Below are 16,934 nucleotides of genomic sequence, written 5' to 3' on the forward strand. Positions count from 1 at the left end.
CTAGAAGCGGTGAATGCTCCAACACTGGAAGTTTTTAAGAAGAGACTGGACAGCCATTTGTCCAAAATGGTATAAAGTTTCCTGCCTGAGCAGGGGGTTGGACTCTATGACCTCCAAGGTCCCTTCCAACTTTATTATTATTATTATTATTATTATTATTATTATTATTATTATTATGAACTCATGATTGTACTGTATTGATCCCATCCTTTTATTAATCTTTCCTAATACAGAAGGAAGTGGTTTGAGGCACCTCCTTCCAGACCAGGGAAGACAATTGCTCCCCTTGTTCAACACCAGGGGTCTTCAAACCTGGCCATTTTATGGCTTATGGACTTCAACTCCCAGAATTCCTCAGCCGGGCATGCTAGCTGAGGAATTCTGGGAGTTGAAGTCCACAAGTCATAAAAGGGCCAAGTTTGAAGACCCCTGGTTTATATTACCCCTGTTCAACACTAACAACCAGATAAGCAGAGATTACCATCAGAATCAATACTAAGCAATGATCAATCAGTAAACAATATCTCAATCAAGGAATCACCAACTCAGAAAAACAATCAAATCGTAAACAACCACCCAATCAAGGAACCACGAAGAAGAAAACAACCCTCCCACCAACGCTGACAGGACAAGCTACTGTATATATACACAAAGAACCCCTTCTCCCTTCTAGCACTGATGACGTTACCTAGTTGGGTAATGAGACGTCTGCAAGAAAACTATCACACTCGGAGAGCACCAAGGACTCCACAATACCAACAGATTTTGGAAAAAGACACTCATATTCCCAGACGCCACTAAAGGACACATCCAGGGAAGAGGCAGGCCTATCCAGAGCGGTCCAAAGCGACAACACACCTTCATAAGAATGAAAACCACCAGGGTGACAAAGACATTGGCGCGGGGGTGTTTCCAGGCTTCCGAAACGCCACCGAACTCAAATTCTTCAGCCAAGCCCTGCTTTGCCCACGTGCGGTTATCAAACAAGGTAACCAGAGTTTCCTTCTGGGTGAGCTGAAAGGGAAAAGGCAGAAGGTTAGGGGCACGATAACTGCTGGAAGCTTTGTATTGATTTCTCCTGGGCCCTGCAGCGGTGGCCAAAATTGTGGAAACCTTTTGGGAGAAGCGTACGGTAGAAATGCCACTTTTGGTTAAGTTTCCTCCCGTTTTTCTTCTAATTTCTTTAGAACTGTAGCCTTGTTCACTTAAGAATACTATTTTACATGGCTTTCTGGGTGACCAGTCAACTCTTTGCACCACTCCTTTAATTTTATGACGTTTTACGAGCTCGCTAAATCAGTGGTTCTCAACCTTTTTAATGCCGCAACCCCCTAACTGGTCGTAAGTCGAGGACTACTCAACTGGTGCAGCACCGTTTGCCGAATGGGATTTTTGGCGGGCTCAGCAGGGCAGAGACAGCCTGGACAATTCCTATTGGCTTTTGAAAGCCAATAGAATAGACCAGTGTTTCTCAACCTTGACCATTTTAAGGCATGTGGACGTCAACCCCCAGAATTCCACAGCCAGCAATGCTGGCTGTGGAATTCTGGGAGTTGAAGTCCACATGCCTTAAAATGGTCAAGGTTGAGAAACACTGGTCTATTCTATTGGCTTTCAAAAGCCAATAGAATAAAAGGGAGTAGCACAGCTAAGGAAAAGGGGGAAAAAAATGGCGGACTGCGTTGTTTGGCGACCCCCGTGAAATGGTCGTTCGACCCCAAATGGGGTCCCGACCCACAGGTTGAGAGCCACTGCGCTAAATGAAGATCCGGTACCATTTCAGACAGGTGGCTGTCTGGTTTTTGATGCCCCTTGATGCCACCCACCCTGGAAATGACGCCGGCTATTCCTTTAGGTCCGCTTTCCATCTTGGCCTGGAAAATTCTCCTTTTCCCTGGTTTTCTGCGTTTTCTCACAGCCCTGGGAAGTTCTGTTATCCCTTGACAAAAGATTTTCTGGGATGCCTGATTGACCTTTTCAGTTCTTCTTTCATGTAAGACAAAAACAATTTCCTGCTTAAATTACTAACAATCGGTTTATAGTTCTCTGATGAGAACGTTACAGCCTAATGTTGACTTGTTGCTGAAAATTAATCTGAACCAAAGGATTGGGCCCCTGTAGGGCACAATAAAAGCCAGGTTCGATTCCTGAAGACCTTCTCTATGAACACCTATCAAGGAAAGGGGTTTTTGAGGATGACAAGAGCAGTAAAGAATGCATCCAGCTTTGGTCACCACGATGTAAAAAAGATGTTGAGATTCTAGAAAGAGTGCAGAGAAGAGCAACAAAGATGATTAGGGGACTGGAAGCTAAAACATATGAAGAACGGTTGCTGGAATTAGGTATGTCTAGTTTAATGAAGAGAAGGACCAGGGGGGACATGATAGCAGTCATCCAATATCTCAGGAGCTGCCACAAAGAAGAGGGAGTCAAGCTGTTCTCCAAGGCTCCTGAAGGCAGGACAAGAAGCAACGGGTGGAAACTAATCAAGGAGAGAAGCAACCTAGAACTAAGGAGAAAATTCCTGACAGTGGAACAACCTGCCTCCAGAAGCGGTGAATGCTCCAACACTGGAAGTCTTTAAGAAGAGACTGGTCAACCCTTTGTCTGAAATGGTATAGGGTTTCCTGCCTGAGCAGGGGGTTGGACTAGATGACCTCCAATGTCCCTTCCAACTCTATTATTATTATCTAAGAACACAAAAAACCCCAACCAACTTGATAGCGATCACATAACACACTGACCAATGTCCTCCTCTCAGCTTCAATAGGTGACATCAGTCACCGAATCCTACTGTGATCTGATTGGCTCATGGCCAAAACAAGATGACACCCGATTGGCTCTCTAAACACTCAGGCTCATTGGCTACAATCAGATGAAGGAAAGCTACCTGATATCAACCTAAGCAAGTGGTGCTTCCTTTTTCTGGTTATTTGGCTATAGCTTTTCACAGAATACAGTACAGATAATGGAACAAACTATGTTGCATTACATTCTTGATTAAATTATCTTTCCGTTGATATATAATTTTATGGTACTACTCCCAAAAAAAAAGTGGTGTTATTAGTCATCAAACCTCAAAAATACACTTTTCTTCCCAAAAGGTTCCCACAATTTTGGCCACTACTGTACACTCCAAGCAGCCAGAACTTTGTATTCGATTTCCAGAAGATTAACCAGTGGAGCGACTTGCCACTAGAAGTTCTGGGTGCTCGAACACTGGAGGTGTTTAAAAAGAGATTGGACAAGCATTTGTGTCTGAAAGGGTAAAGGCTTCCCTGCTTGAGCAGGGGGTTGGACTAGAAGACCTCCAAGATCCCGTCCCACTCTGTTACAGGTAGTCCTCGACTTACGACACTTCATATAGTGACAGTTCAAAGTTACAATTGTTGCCGCATCCCCAGGGTCACGTGATCAAAATTCAGACGTTTGGCAACTGACTCATATTTCTGACGGTTGCAGTGTCCCGGGGTCCTGTGATCCCTTTTTACGACCTTCTGACAAGCAAAGTCAGAAGGGGAAGCCAGTTTCACTTAACAACCGTGTTGTTAATTCCACAACTGCAGCAAGAAAGGTCGTAAAAGGAGGCAGAACTCACTGAACAACTGTCTCGCTTAGCAAGAGAAATTTCGGGCTCAACTATGGCCGTAAGTCGAGGACTAGCTGATATTCTGCTGTGCGCAAACATCGCACTTCTACACCCGGAGCATCAAATAGCAAAACACGGAAAAACTAAGGAGAAGAGGAACAGTACAGGTAGCCCTTGACTTACAACTGTTCGTTTAGCGACCACTTGACATTACAGCGGCACTGAAAAAAGTGAATGACCGTTTTTCACACTTACGACCGTTGCAGCCTCCCTCTGGTCCCGTGATCAAAATTCAGATGCTTGGCAACTGGTTCGTATTTATGACGGGTTGCGGCATCCCACGGTCACGTTATCCCCTTTTGCGACCTTCTGATAAGCAAAAGTCAACGGGGAAGCCAGATTCACTTCACAACGGTGTTACTAACTGAAGAACCGCAGTGATTCACTTAGCAACTGTAGCAAGAAAGGTTGTATAACAGGGCAAAACTCACTTAACCACTGTCTCGCTTAACAACAGCAATTTGGGGCTCACGTTGTGGCCGTAAGTCGAGGACTACCTGTGATTGCATGACGCTTGATTGGACAGTCTACTTTGGGGGCTCAAAACTTACCTGGCCTGCCATGAATTGTCCGAAACCAGGTGGGAAAGTCAGCGTTGCTATGAGGAAGGTGACGAGAGCAGGAAAAAGCAAGCGCCTGTCAAGATCACAAGAACACAGCACAGGGTTAACATGGCAGCACAACACAATTTTGCTTCCTGCTTCTTCAGCTCCACATTCTGGTGCCCTTCGGAGGCGCTGCGTGTACACTTAAAGGTGTAATAGTAATAGTAATAATAACGTTGGAGGGGACCTTGGAGGTCATCTAGTCCAACTCACTGCTCAGGCAGGAAACCCTATACCATTTCGGACAAATGGCTGTCCAGTCTCTTTTTAAAAACTTCCAGTGTTGGAACATTCACCGCTTCTGGAGGCAGGTTGTTCCACTGGTTAATTGTTCTAACTGTCAGGAAGTTTCTCCTTAGTTCTAGGTTGCTCCTCTCTTTGGTTAGTTTCCATCCGTTGCTTCTTGTCCTGCCTTCAGGCGCCTTGGAGAATAGCTTGACTCCTTCTTCTTTGTGGCAGCCCCTGAGATACTGGAACATTGCTATCATGTCCCCCCTCGTCCTTCTCTTCATTAAACTAGACATACCCAATTCCAGCAGCCGTTCCTTATATGCTTTAGCCTCCAGTCCCCTAATCATCTTTGTTGCTCTTCTCTGTACTCTTTCTAGAGTCTCAGCATATTTTTTACATCGCGGTGACCAAAACTGGATGCTGGATTCCAAGTGTGGCCTTACCAAGGCCTTGTAAAGTGGCATTAATACTTCACGTGATCTTGATTCTATCCTTCTGTTAATGCAGTCTAAGACTGTGTTGGCCTTTTTGGCAGCTACAGCACTCGGCTGGCTCATATTTAAGTGATTGTCCACTAGGACTCTGAGGTCCCTCTCACAGTTACTACTATTAAGCAAAGTACCCCCTATACTATACCTGTACATTTGTTTTTTCTTGCCTAAAGGGATGTCTTAGGCCAGAGGTGGTGGGCAATGGTGGTCTTGGAAACCACACTGTCCCTCTACTATGGTTTGTGTGGTTTATTGTCAGGCACAAAGGATCGGGACCATACTTTCAATTGCAGTACAGATGATTTATTTCAAGCCTATACGAAAGTCAACTGGCCTATACCAAAGTCCAGTCAATTAATGGTCAGCACTAAATTGACGCTAGATAAAGGATCAATGGAATTCAAGGGAGGAGAGAACGGACTTAGACCATACATGTCAAACACAAGGCCCAGGGGCCGGATGCGGCCTGCAAAGTGGTTTCATGTTACGTTTGTCCAAAATGGTATAGGGTTACCTGCCTGAGCAGGGGGTTGGACTTGATGACCTCCAAGGTCCCTTTCAACTTTATTATTATTATTATTATTATTATTATTATTATTATTATTATTATTATTATCCAGGCTGCCAACCCCATCCCTTCCCATTCTGGTCTGTGTGTTTGCATTTGTGTGTGTGTGTGTGTGTGTCTGTGTGTGTGTGTGTGTGTGTGAGAGAGAGAGAGAGAGAGAGAGAGAGAGAGAGAAGAGAGAGGGAGGGAGAGAGAGGAGAGGAGAGAGAGGGAGGGAGGGAGAAAGAGAGAGAGAGAGGCACTTGTGCTTCCCTTTTCTCTCTCTCTCTCTCTCTCTCTCTCTCTCTCTCTCTCTCTCTCTCTCTCTGTGTGTGTGTGTGTGTGTGTGTGTGTGTGTGTGTCTATGTCTCTGTCTGTCTGTCTGTCTGTCTCTTTCTCTGAGTGGGGCAGACCAAGGGCAAGAGAGAACCAGCCCAGTAAGAAAGTGTGTCAGCTTGTCGTAGAACAGCATGAAGCCAGCTTCCCAGGTGAGCAGAAGATCGGAGAGAAGGAGAGAGAGAGAGAGAGAGAGAGAGAGAGAGAGAGAGAGAGAGAGAGGGAGGGAGGGAGGGAGGGAGGGAGGGAGGGAGGGAGGGAGGGAGGGAGAGAGAGAGAGAGAGAGAGAGAGAGAGAGAGAGACTCTCTTCTCTTTTCCCTTTTCCAGCCCCAGCCGGAGGTCTTCCCACAACCCAGTTACTTAAGCTACTTTCCGATAGGAAGGCCCTTTGGGCGTCCAGGATGAGACCTGCCCTGACCCCAAACCTGGGTCTTTGCCCGCCTTACTTTTTCATCAGGAAACGGTTGATGGTCTTCTGCTTCCGCATGAATTGCACAATTTTGCGATTGAAGTAGACAAAGAGGGCTCCTCCGAAGCCACTGGCGATCCTGAGGGGGGAGAAGAGGGATTAGCAGGGAGAGGAAAAGGAAGGCGGGGAAGGGGGGGGCGTCCTCATCCAGAGGCAGGAGAGCCCCCACACACACAAGCCAGTGATGCTCACCCAATCACTGCAAAAGCCGGCAGCTCTTGCAGATCGAAGGGGAAGTCCAGCCGGAAGCGGGTTTTGAAAAGAGCCGTGATGGTTTCTGAGGGAAAGATAACAAGCTGGAGTGAGACAGAACAAGAGGGACAATTCAGATAAAGGGTGTACAGATCTCTGTACCAGGAATACAGGCACTCCTCAATTTATGACTGTACAGGTAGTCCTTTGTCAAGGTAATGATTTAAAAGCTAACGAGCTGATGTAAGACGTATGATATAATGTTGGGAATGACTCAGCAAGGTCTGTGTCCCTTTAAGAACCAGCAGGGTCTGTGTCTCTTTAAGAGCCTTTGTACAGAAGGAAGGCTCTGCTGCTGTGTTTTCTCTCTTCTGTTTCCTGCTGTAACTGCTGCTTGTTTTAGCCTGCTGTATTAACATATGTATGTATATTGTTCCTGGTGTATGATATTGTAGATAGTGTAAGATAAACCACCATTTACTATAGACCACTGTTTACTGTGTTTACTCTTGGGTTATCTCAGCACAATAAGACTGTGCATGCTCTGACATCCTTGACTTACAGTCATTCGTTTAGCGACCGTTCGAACTTACAACAGCCCTGAAAAAAGTCACGTGATCAGAATTTGGGCACTTAACCACCGGCATGTATTTATGACCAGTGCTCTGGTCTCCAAATTTGGCAACTTTTAAAGACTTGTGGACTTCATCTCCCAGAATTCCTCAGCCGGCTGACGATGTTACAGCAACTGTGATTGGTGGATTTTAAGATTCGTTGTCAGCTATCCTGCTTTTAGCAAAATAGGCCAAAGGCAACAAGTTGGGAGGAAAAAAACTATGACCTATGACCTCTTCTGCCTTACATACAGGCCATTGTTTCAGAATTCCACCCTAAACATACAAGGCACTTTATTTAATATGTTCGGCAATACCCTTGGGCCACATCCTGATGCCACTTAATCCGTTCCTGAGCTCCTGCAGGAAAAAAACAACAACCGTACCTTCATCTTTGTTCCACACCGCAAGGACCCGGAAGATGAAGGCGCTGAAGGTGGCCGCGAAGAAGCCGCGCCAATAGTTGCGGACAGCAAAAAACGTGGAAGTGACTTCGATGCTGAAAAGGACACCTAACGGAGGAGAGAAGAAAAAAGGCATCTAAATTCAGCCCCATTTATCTAGGTCTCTGATTCTGTGGGTCAAACGTTAACCCTTTGTTAAGATTGGTGGCCAATAAATTTTACAAACAAACAAAGAAACTGACAAACCTTAGCTCTCCCACTGGTATTCTTCCAGTTTATCTGTCCTCGCTTTTCAAAAATGCAGCCGCCATTCCAATACCAGTGTTCCTCGACTTAGGACTACAACAGAGTCCCACATTTCCATTGCTAAGTGAGTTTTGCCCCATTACATGACCTTTCCTGCCACAGCTGTTAAGTGAACCCCTGTACTTGTTAAGTTAGTAACACGGTTGTTAAGTGAATCTGACTTCCTCTTTGACTTTGTTTCTCAGAAGGTTGCAAAATGGGATTACATGACTCCGGGACGCTGCAGCCGTCATAAATATGAGCCAGCTTCCAAGCGTCTGAATTTTGTTCACGTGACCGTGGGGTTGCTGCAACAGTCATAAGTGTGAAAAACGGTCACAAGTCACTTTTTTTAGTGCCGTTGTAACTTTGAACAGTCACTAAATGAACGGTTGTAAGTCAAGGACTACCTGTATCACCTTGGAAAAAACACCGTTAGCCAGAATGGATGGAACAAGAGGTAACAGCCACACACCTGGAATACTGCAGCCAATTTTGGTCACCATATCATAAAAAAGATGTTGAGAATTTGGAAAAAATTCAGAAAAGAGCAACTAAGACAGTGGTTCTCAACCTTTTTAATGCTGTGACCCCCCAACCGGTCGTAAGTCGAGGACTACTCAACTGGTCGTAAGTCGAGGACTACTCAACTGGTGCAGCACCGTTTGCAGAATGGGACTTTTGGCAGGCTCAGCAGGGCAGAGACAGCCTGGACAATTCATATTGGCTTTTGAAAGCCAATAGAATTAGACTCTATTCAAGAGAGTCTATTCTACTGGCTTTCAAAAGCCAATAGAATAAAAGGGAGTAGCACAGCTAAGGAAAAGGGGGGAAAAAATGGCGGACTGCGTTGTTTGGCGACCCCCGTGAAATGGTTGTTCAACCCCAAATGGGGTCCCGACCCACAGGTTGAGAACCACTGAACTAAGATGATCAAAGGCCTGGAGACCAAAACGTACAAAGAACGGCCGCGGGACTTGGTTTTGGATAGTCTAAAGTAAAGAAGAAATAGGGGAGACAGGATAACAGTATTCCAGTATCTGAGGGGCTGCCACCAAGAAGAGGGGGTCACGTTATTGTCCAAAGCACCAGAGGGCAGGATGAGAAACAATGGATGGAAACTGACCAAGGAGAGAAGCAACCTGAAATTAAGGAGAAACTTCCTGACAGTGAGGACAATTAACCAGTGGAATAGCTTGCCCCCAAAAATCATGAGCGCTCAATCACTGGAGATTTTCAAAAAGAGACTAGACATTCACCTGAATGAGACAGTGTAGACTGGACTAGAAGACCTCCAAGGTCCCTTCCTATTCTATTCTGTTCTGTTCTATCTCAATCATTACAAGATTGAGGGTTGGACTGGATGACCTTAGTGCAGTGTTTCTCAACCTTGGCAATTTTAAGGCATGTGGACTTCAACTTCCAGAATTCCACAGCCAGCATTGCTGGCTGTGGAATTCTGGGAGTTGAAGTCCACATGCCTTAAAATTGTCAAGGTTGAGAAACACTGCCTTAGTGGTTTCAGCTCTGAGAGTGGGGAGGAATTAAAACTGAAGAAGCTTCTTGGATGAGAAGCGAGACATTTCTAAGAAAAATCAAGAAAGTCCAGTTGTTATTTGGAGAAAAGCACCCTTGGGATACCTTAGATTAATCTAATGGCCCTGAAAAATATCTGCTTATTGCGGAAAATTGATGAAAAGCCCTCTGCGATTTCATCTTCTCTCCTCAAGAAGGAATGACGCACAAAGGCACGATGACGACAACAAAAGATTAGAGTGAGGCAGCGCTAAAATCCAGAGAGTTGAACTTTAAAGGAATTATTTTTAAGCATCCTCCTCCTCTTTTGAGATCTCCAGTGGGCCAAAGTTTACTGGTGCTGTCAATCAACTTTAATATTTTCAAGGAAGCATAAATATCAAAAGAAGGAGAGAAGACGCTCCCTCACTCCTTCTAAAGCACACTTAATCTGAGGTAACCCACACTTATGGCATTTGACAATTCCTTCAGAAACAAGCGGTTGCAAATTTGGAGAGTCAATTTGCACTACGCAGTGTTTCTCAATCTTGACAATTTTAAGGCATGTAGACTTCAACTCCCAGAATTCCACAGCCAGCAATGCTGGCTGTGGAATTCTGGGAGTTGAAGTCCACATGCCTTAAAATTGTCAAGGTTGAGAAACACTGCACTACAGGAAGATGGTGGTGCAATAAATAGAGGAATCAACAAGGAGGTGCTTAACAGACCCATCTGGAAGTGTGTACTGTGTACTTGACTTAAAACTGGAGCAGAAACTAGAGCAGTGGTTCTCAACCTGTGGGTCGGGACCCCATTTGGGGTCGAACGACCATTTCACGGGGGTCGCCAAACAACGCAGTCCGCCATTTTTCCCCCCTTTTTCTTAGCTACTCCCTTTTATTCTATTGGCTTTTGAGAGCCAATAGAATAGACTCTCTTGAATAGAGTCTAATTCTATTGGCTTTCAAAAGCCAATAGGAATTGTCCAGGCTGTCTCTGCCCTGCTGAGCCCGCCAAAAGTCCCATTCTGCAAACAGTGCTGCACCAGTTGAGTAGTCCTCGACTTACGATCGGTTGAGTAGTCCTCGACTTACGACCGGTTGAGTAGTCCTTGACTTACGACCGGTTGGGGGTCGCGGCATTAAAAAGGTTGAGAACCACTGAACTAGAGTATCTTGGGATAATAACAATCTTGGGATAAATGGTTCTATCAGCTTTAATATTCAGTATTTCGCCTCCTCCTTAATATTCATCTGGATTCTTCCTCCTCAGTTAACTCCAACAGTTGGAAGGGAAGTTGGAGGTCTTCCTGGTCAAGAAGGAGACCTTATATCAGGAGTCTTCAAACCTGGCCCTTTTATGACTTGTGGACTTCAACTCCCAGAATTCCTCCTGCCTTATACCATTTCAGACAAGTGTCTGTCCAATCTCTTAAAATCTTCCAATGATGGAGCAGCTACAATAGGGGCCTTCAAATTTGGCCCTTTTATGACTTGTGGACTTCAACTCCCAGAATTCCCCAGCTGGGAAGCGAAGCCTACTGGCTGGGGAATTCTGGGAGTTGAAATCCACCCATCTTCAAGTGGCTGAAGTTGAAAAGTACAGTGTGGTCTGGATACTACACCTTAAGAAGGATTCAGACACACTATAACTGACTGAGTGATCAGATTAGAAGTGTATCGGAGACTAACTGAAGGAGCAGAATGCCTGGAGAGAAGAAGACAATTTACAGGAATATCACCTCAAAGATCAAGAGACATACACATACATTCCCATTACCACCATCCAGGTGGGACAGGGAATTAATAAAGAATATTGGATTTAACTATTTTCCAAATATTGGATTTAAGTATTTAACTATTTTCCAAAGCACCAGAAGGCAGGATAAGAAGCAATGGATGGAAACTAATCAAGCAGCGATCCACCCTAGAACTAAGGAGAAATTTCCTGACGGTGAGAACAATTAACCAGTGGAACGACTTGCCTCTGGAAGTTGTAGCTCAGGGGTCCTCAAACTTGGCCCTTTTATGATTTGTGGACTTCAACTCCCAGAATTCCTTAATTCAGCCCGAAATTTCTGTTTGCAAAGCAAGAAAGTTCTTAAGTGAGTTTTGCCCCATTTTATAAGCTTTCTTGCTACAGCTGTTAAGTGAATCACTGCAGTTGACAGGTTAAATACACAGTCGTTAAGTGAATCTGGTTTCCCCATTGACTTGGCTTGTCAGAAGCTCGCAAAAGGGGATCACATGGCCCCTGGGACACAGTAACTGTCATAAATATGAACCAAGCATCCAAATTTTGATCACATAAGCATGGGATGCTGCAATGGTCGTAAGTGTGAAAAACGGTCATATGTCACTTTTTCCAGTGCCATTAATTACTTTGAATGGTCACTAAACAAACGGTTGTTAAGTCAAGGACTACCTGTAGAACAGTATTTCTCAACCTTGACAATTTTAAGGCATGTGGACTTCAACTCCCAGAATTCCACAGCCAGCAATGCTGGCTGTGGAATTCTGGGAGTTGAAGTCTACATGCCTTAAAATTGTCAAGGTTGAGAAACACTGCACTACAGGAAGATGGTGGTGCAATAAATAGAGGAATCAACAAGGAGGTGCTTAACAGACCCATCTGGAAGTGTGTACTGTGTACTTGACTTAAAACTGGAGCAGAAACTGGAGCATTGCTGGCTGTGGAATTCTGGGAGTTGAAGTCCACATGCCTTAAAATTGTCAAGGTTGAGAAACATTGCTGTAGAAGCTTTGGGAACTGTGCACATTATCTGGAGGAAATGCCATTTGCTTCCTAAAGTTATCTATTCCTAGGAATTTGAGATGAGCACCTCCTATTCTTCTCATTATATTTTATTATAGGCCCTTTTTGAGTCTTTGTCTCCCGATAGCCCTTTTTATTTCCTTGCTAAAATGATTTCTCAAAAAACAGAAGTGCCACAAGTACGATTAAAAAAAACGTTGGTTTAAAGTCTGAATGCCCCCCCCCCCGTGCATTTTTCAAATTCCCAACCAATTCTTCTTTGGTGTTCATCGCGTGCATTTACACAAGGAGGTTAATCTGGTTTCAGAATTAGCAAATGTTTTGAGTTAATAGAAGAAGAAGAAGAAAAAGATCCACTATCAGAAACTGCAGGGTAAACCACAAAACATATTCTGACCTACAGGGTGAGATTGAAATACGGGTGCAAAAAAAAGGGGGAGGAAAAAAAAAAGCCTACAGCACCCGGTATTCCCAGGCAGTCTCCCATCCAAGTACTAACCAGGCCTGACCCTGCTTAGCTTCCGAGATCAGACGGGATCGGGCGCATTCAGGGTAGTATGGCCGTAGACGGAGTTGTGTTTGCTTGCCGCTGCCTTTAAGCCGGGGCTCGTTGGCTGCCTACTCTGCCACACACAAAACCACGAGTAATTCTACAACCCGGACCATCATGCCCAGCACCAGGCCCGTTACTCTATTCTTTCTCTTGCGGTGCCGGCTGCTCCTGCTGCTGCTTTCTTCACCCTCACTGTGCTCTGCAGAGCCAGGCCGCCCCTTTGGCCGAGCGGACGCAAAGGACACCGAATCAGATCCTGCGCTCCTGCAATGGGAGACGCAGCGCTGCGTTCCCTGCAGGGGCTGCATATTGTAGCCAAAGCTTAGGACAGGCTGGACAAGGGGAGGGAGGGAGGAAAAAAACAGGTGTGGGTGTGCAAAAAAAAAAAAAAAGGCCTACAGCACCCGATATTCCCAGGCGGTCTCCCATCCAAGTACTAACCAGACCTGACCCTGCTTAGCTTCCGAGATCAGACGGGATCGGGCGCGTTCAGGGTAGTATGGCCGTAGACGGTATTTAACCTGCTTGCCGCTGCCTTTAAGCAGAACTTCGGTAGCTGCTTCAAGCTCCAGCACAGCCATCAGCACAACTACAACGGGGCCCATTATCCCCTGCCAGCTTTCAATTCCTCTTGCTGCTACCGTTTTCTTTACCTAACTGAGCTACCGTCACAGGCTGCTTGTAAAGGCAGGACGCCATTCTAGGCAAGTGAATGCAAGAGTCCGGCCAGCCCATCTCACCCAGCGGGCTCGGAGCGCTGCTTTGATCTGCACGGGCTGCAATTTGCAGCAAAGGTTGAGCACAGGCTGGACAAGGGGGAGGGGGTGGGGGAGAAAAAACAAAGGGGGGCAAAAAAAAAAGCCTACAGCACCCGGTATTCCCAGGCGGTCTCCCATCCAAGTACTAACCAGGCCTGACCCTGCTTAGCTTCCGAGATCAGACGGGATCGGGCGCGTTCAGGGTAGTATGGCCGTAGACAACACACTGTTTCATAGCTATTCCTTTTAAGCCGCTTCCCGACTTACTAACAACCATAATAAATTTGCATCGATTGGATCTTCGCTTTTAACAGAGGCCTCCATCTCCAAATGGTCCATGAAAACAATTTTTAAAAAAATCTTTTTGACTAGGGCCAGAGGTAGGCAACCTTGGCTCTTTTATGACTCGTGGACTTCAACTCCCAGAATTCCTCAGCCAGCCACGCTGAGGGGAAAGGGAGGTTTCTAAGCTGAGCCATGCTGGCTCAGGAATTCTGGGAGTTGAAGTCCACCAGTCATAAAAGAGCCAAGGTTGCCTACCCTTCTCCATTTTGGAGCACTGGGTTTTTTCTCTTTGCCCTGCATTCATACTTTTGGCTCCAAAAACAGATGGAGCTCATGAAGGGACAGTATGAACATACAGATGGTCCTGACTTAATGTCCACAATTGAGCCCAGCATTTCTGTTGCTCAGTGACTCGGTTGTTAAGCGGGTTTCGTCCCATTTTACGACCTTTCTTGCCGCCGCTGTTAAGCAAATCACTACAGTTATTAAATTACTAGCCCGATAGTGAAGTGAACCGGGCTTCCCCACTGACTTTGCTTGTCAGAAAGTCACAAAAGGGCATCGATCACATGACTCCTGGGACATTGCTACCGTCATAAATGTGAGTTAAGTTGCCCAGGGTCTGAATTCCGATCACGCGACCATGGGGAATGCTGTAATGGTCATAAGCAGAGGTGGGCAACCTTGGCTCTTTTATGACTCATGGACTTCAACTCCCAGAATTCCTGAGCCAGCATGGCTCAGCTTGGAAACTCTCCCTTTCCCCTCAGCATGGCTGGCTCAGGAATTCTGGGAGTTGAAGTCACAAAGCAGCCTAGGCCTAGGGCAGGGGTAGGCAACATTGGCTCTTTTATGACTCATGGACTTCAACTCCCAGAATTCCTGAGCCAGCATGGCTCAGCTTGGAAACTCTCCCTTTCCCCTCAGCATGGCTGGCTCAGGAATTCTGGGAGTTGAAGTCCACCAGTCATAAAAGAGCCAAGGTTGCCTACCCCTGGTCATAAGTATGAAAAATATTCATGTACTTTTTTTCGTCGGTGTAAAAAACGGTCATAAGTTACTTTCTTCAGTGCAGTCGTAACTAAACAAATGGCGACTAAACAAACGGTTGTAAGGCGAGGACTACCTGCAAAAGCATGAGCATGGAGAAGAAGCAGAAGTGTTGTGTGATGTGTTGTTCACTTGCCCCTGGGTGAAAATCTCAAGGGTGATACCCCAAAGGTGTTTTTTTCACGAGGCAACTGGACTTTCTTGTTTTTCTTTGGACGTTTCGCTTCTCATCCAAGAAGCTTCTTCAGCTCTGACTGGATGGTGGGGAAGGGAAGGATTTATACTCCTTGCAGACCGCTGGTCATTTGCCTTCTTTTAGCTCTCTGTTTGTGGACAGAGAGGACCGCTGGTTTGAATGGAAACCAAACAAGTTCATAAATGTATGGCACAACATAGGAGAACAAACCCATCAGGACAAGATTCAGCAGTCTATCTGCACTTAGAACACAAAGGCCGCTCTTTCGAAGACAGCAAAGTCCACATTTTGGACAAAATGGACTGCTGATTTAAAAGAGGGGGTCAAAGAGGCCATCTATTCTATGTCAAAATTGAACAGCTCTCCCTCAACAGAGGGGAAGGGATACGACATCATCTATCTCCAGTCTACAACACGGTCCTTTCAGCAATTCCAGGAAGGCTCCACACCCATTTGCACCACTCAGGTGACCCTGACAACCCAGATAAACTTCCAAGTGGCCTCAACGACTCTCTAAAACAGGGGTCTTCAAACTTGGCCCTTTTATGACTTGTGGACTTCAACTCCCAGAATTCCTCAGCCAGGCATGCTTGCTGAGGAATTCTGGGAGTTGAAGTCCACAAGTCATAAAAGGGCCAAGTTTGAAGACCCCTGCTCTAAAAGAATGCAAATGCCCAGCTGTCTGCAAGGAATATAAATCCTTCCATTCCCCACCATCCAGTCAGAGCTGAAGAAGCTTCTTGAAGCAGAAGCGAAACGTCTTCAAAGAGAAAAACAAGAAAGTCCAGTTGCTTCGTGAAAAGGCACCTTTGGAACAACCCTGACCTGGATGACAGATGAGGGAGAATCTCCATAGACGTTCAGGAGTGATAATAACCACTGGAATGAGTGTTGCTTCAAATAAGCTTATTCGTGGCGTGTTTCTTTACTCCCCATGGGAGCAATTAATGGGGTCATTGCTCAAGACCCATCTTGCTTGACGTAACCTGGCCACCCACTTCACTGTTTACACCCAGGTTTTGGAGAGTGGGAGGGTGTGACTTTTATTGATATAAAACCCTCAAGAAGCCAGGTGGTGCAGGAGAAGGTGCCTGGACCAGCACAAGAAGAAAGAGAGACCTGCAAGATTTTGGCAGAAGGTGGAGGTGGGATTACCACCTGGATCTGCCTCGGATGCCTAAGGGGATCCAGAAACCTTCTTGATCAAATCAAGGGCGGCATCCTCCTAGCTGGGACCTGCAACGTTGCGCTTTTCCCACAACTGTGCCAAAAGACTCCTTTGAGCCCGGTTTGGCAGCTCTTCCAAATGCCAGTCAACCCGGATTGAGTTAAGGAGAGGCTGCTTCTGAACACAGGCAGAGCACCGTTCCCTCTTTAGCACTTCTAGTCAGTTTCTGGGAATCTAGGCATGAGACAGCACACGGGATTTTGGAAATTTACATCGGCAAAGTTGCCTTCTAAAAGAGGAGCAGACTCTTGGGCTCCCAGTGAGCTTAAAAGTGGCTTCCCTCACGGATAGGCTAGGAATGTTGGCTCTGAATATGATTCCCACCGAATTATGGAATTACAAATGTGTAATGGAATCATATTGCCTAGTGCAGGGTCTTCAAATTTGGCCCTTTTATGACTTGTGGACTTCAACTCCCAGAATTCCTCAGCCAGGCACAAGTCATAAAAGGACAAAGTTTAAAGACCCCTGATTTAGGGGACAGATTGAGGGAAACAGGATGATATGCTTACGTCTTCCTTGATTTCATCCACAGTTCTACCAACTTTGGCCACTTCGAGCTTTTTAAAGAAAATATTTGTACAAGAAATGGCTGGAACGGACAATGTTCCAGACCTTGCGTTGAATACTTCTCTAGGGGAAAATCCAATTCTGTTGTCTGAACAATTCAGGAATCCCCCCCCCCCAAGCAAAACTTCCATGGTCCTATAATGACCATTTCTCCAACTTCTGATTTTGCAAATTGGAAAC

The 16,934-nt window shown here is 45.7% G+C and overlaps 1 protein-coding gene and 3 non-coding genes across 6 annotated transcripts in view; all 4 read right to left on the reverse strand.

Moving 5' to 3' along the window:
* The window catches only part of CLCN2 (chloride voltage-gated channel 2), a 115,248-nt gene that overhangs the window by 43,247 nt on the left and 55,067 nt on the right, over positions 1 to 16,934 (reverse strand). For all 3 annotated transcript variants that reach the window (XM_039356510.1, XM_039356509.1, XM_039356511.1), the window contains 5 exons: positions 7,522 to 7,647; positions 6,522 to 6,606; positions 6,307 to 6,408; positions 4,201 to 4,285; positions 859 to 1,014 (listed from right to left, as the gene is read on the reverse strand). In XM_039356510.1, the coding sequence (XP_039212444.1) occupies positions 859 to 1,014; positions 4,201 to 4,285; positions 6,307 to 6,408; positions 6,522 to 6,606; positions 7,522 to 7,647 (554 nt within the window). The remainder of the gene's footprint in view (positions 1 to 858; positions 1,015 to 4,200; positions 4,286 to 6,306; positions 6,409 to 6,521; positions 6,607 to 7,521; positions 7,648 to 16,934) is intronic.
* LOC120314029 lies at positions 12,565 to 12,683 on the reverse strand. The gene has a single exon (XR_005558321.1). It is a non-coding gene; the product is annotated as a 5S ribosomal RNA (ribosomal RNA).
* On the reverse strand, positions 13,060 to 13,178 carry LOC120314032. The gene has a single exon (XR_005558323.1). It is a non-coding gene; the product is annotated as a 5S ribosomal RNA (ribosomal RNA).
* Positions 13,527 to 13,645, reverse strand: LOC120314026. Its single transcript, XR_005558318.1, has one exon. It is a non-coding gene; the product is annotated as a 5S ribosomal RNA (ribosomal RNA).

This window comes from Crotalus tigris, unplaced genomic scaffold (assembly GCF_016545835.1).
Source record: "Crotalus tigris isolate CLP2741 ecotype Arizona unplaced genomic scaffold, ASM1654583v1 scf7180000018825.4774228, whole genome shotgun sequence".
NCBI lineage: Eukaryota > Metazoa > Chordata > Lepidosauria > Squamata > Viperidae > Crotalus > Crotalus tigris.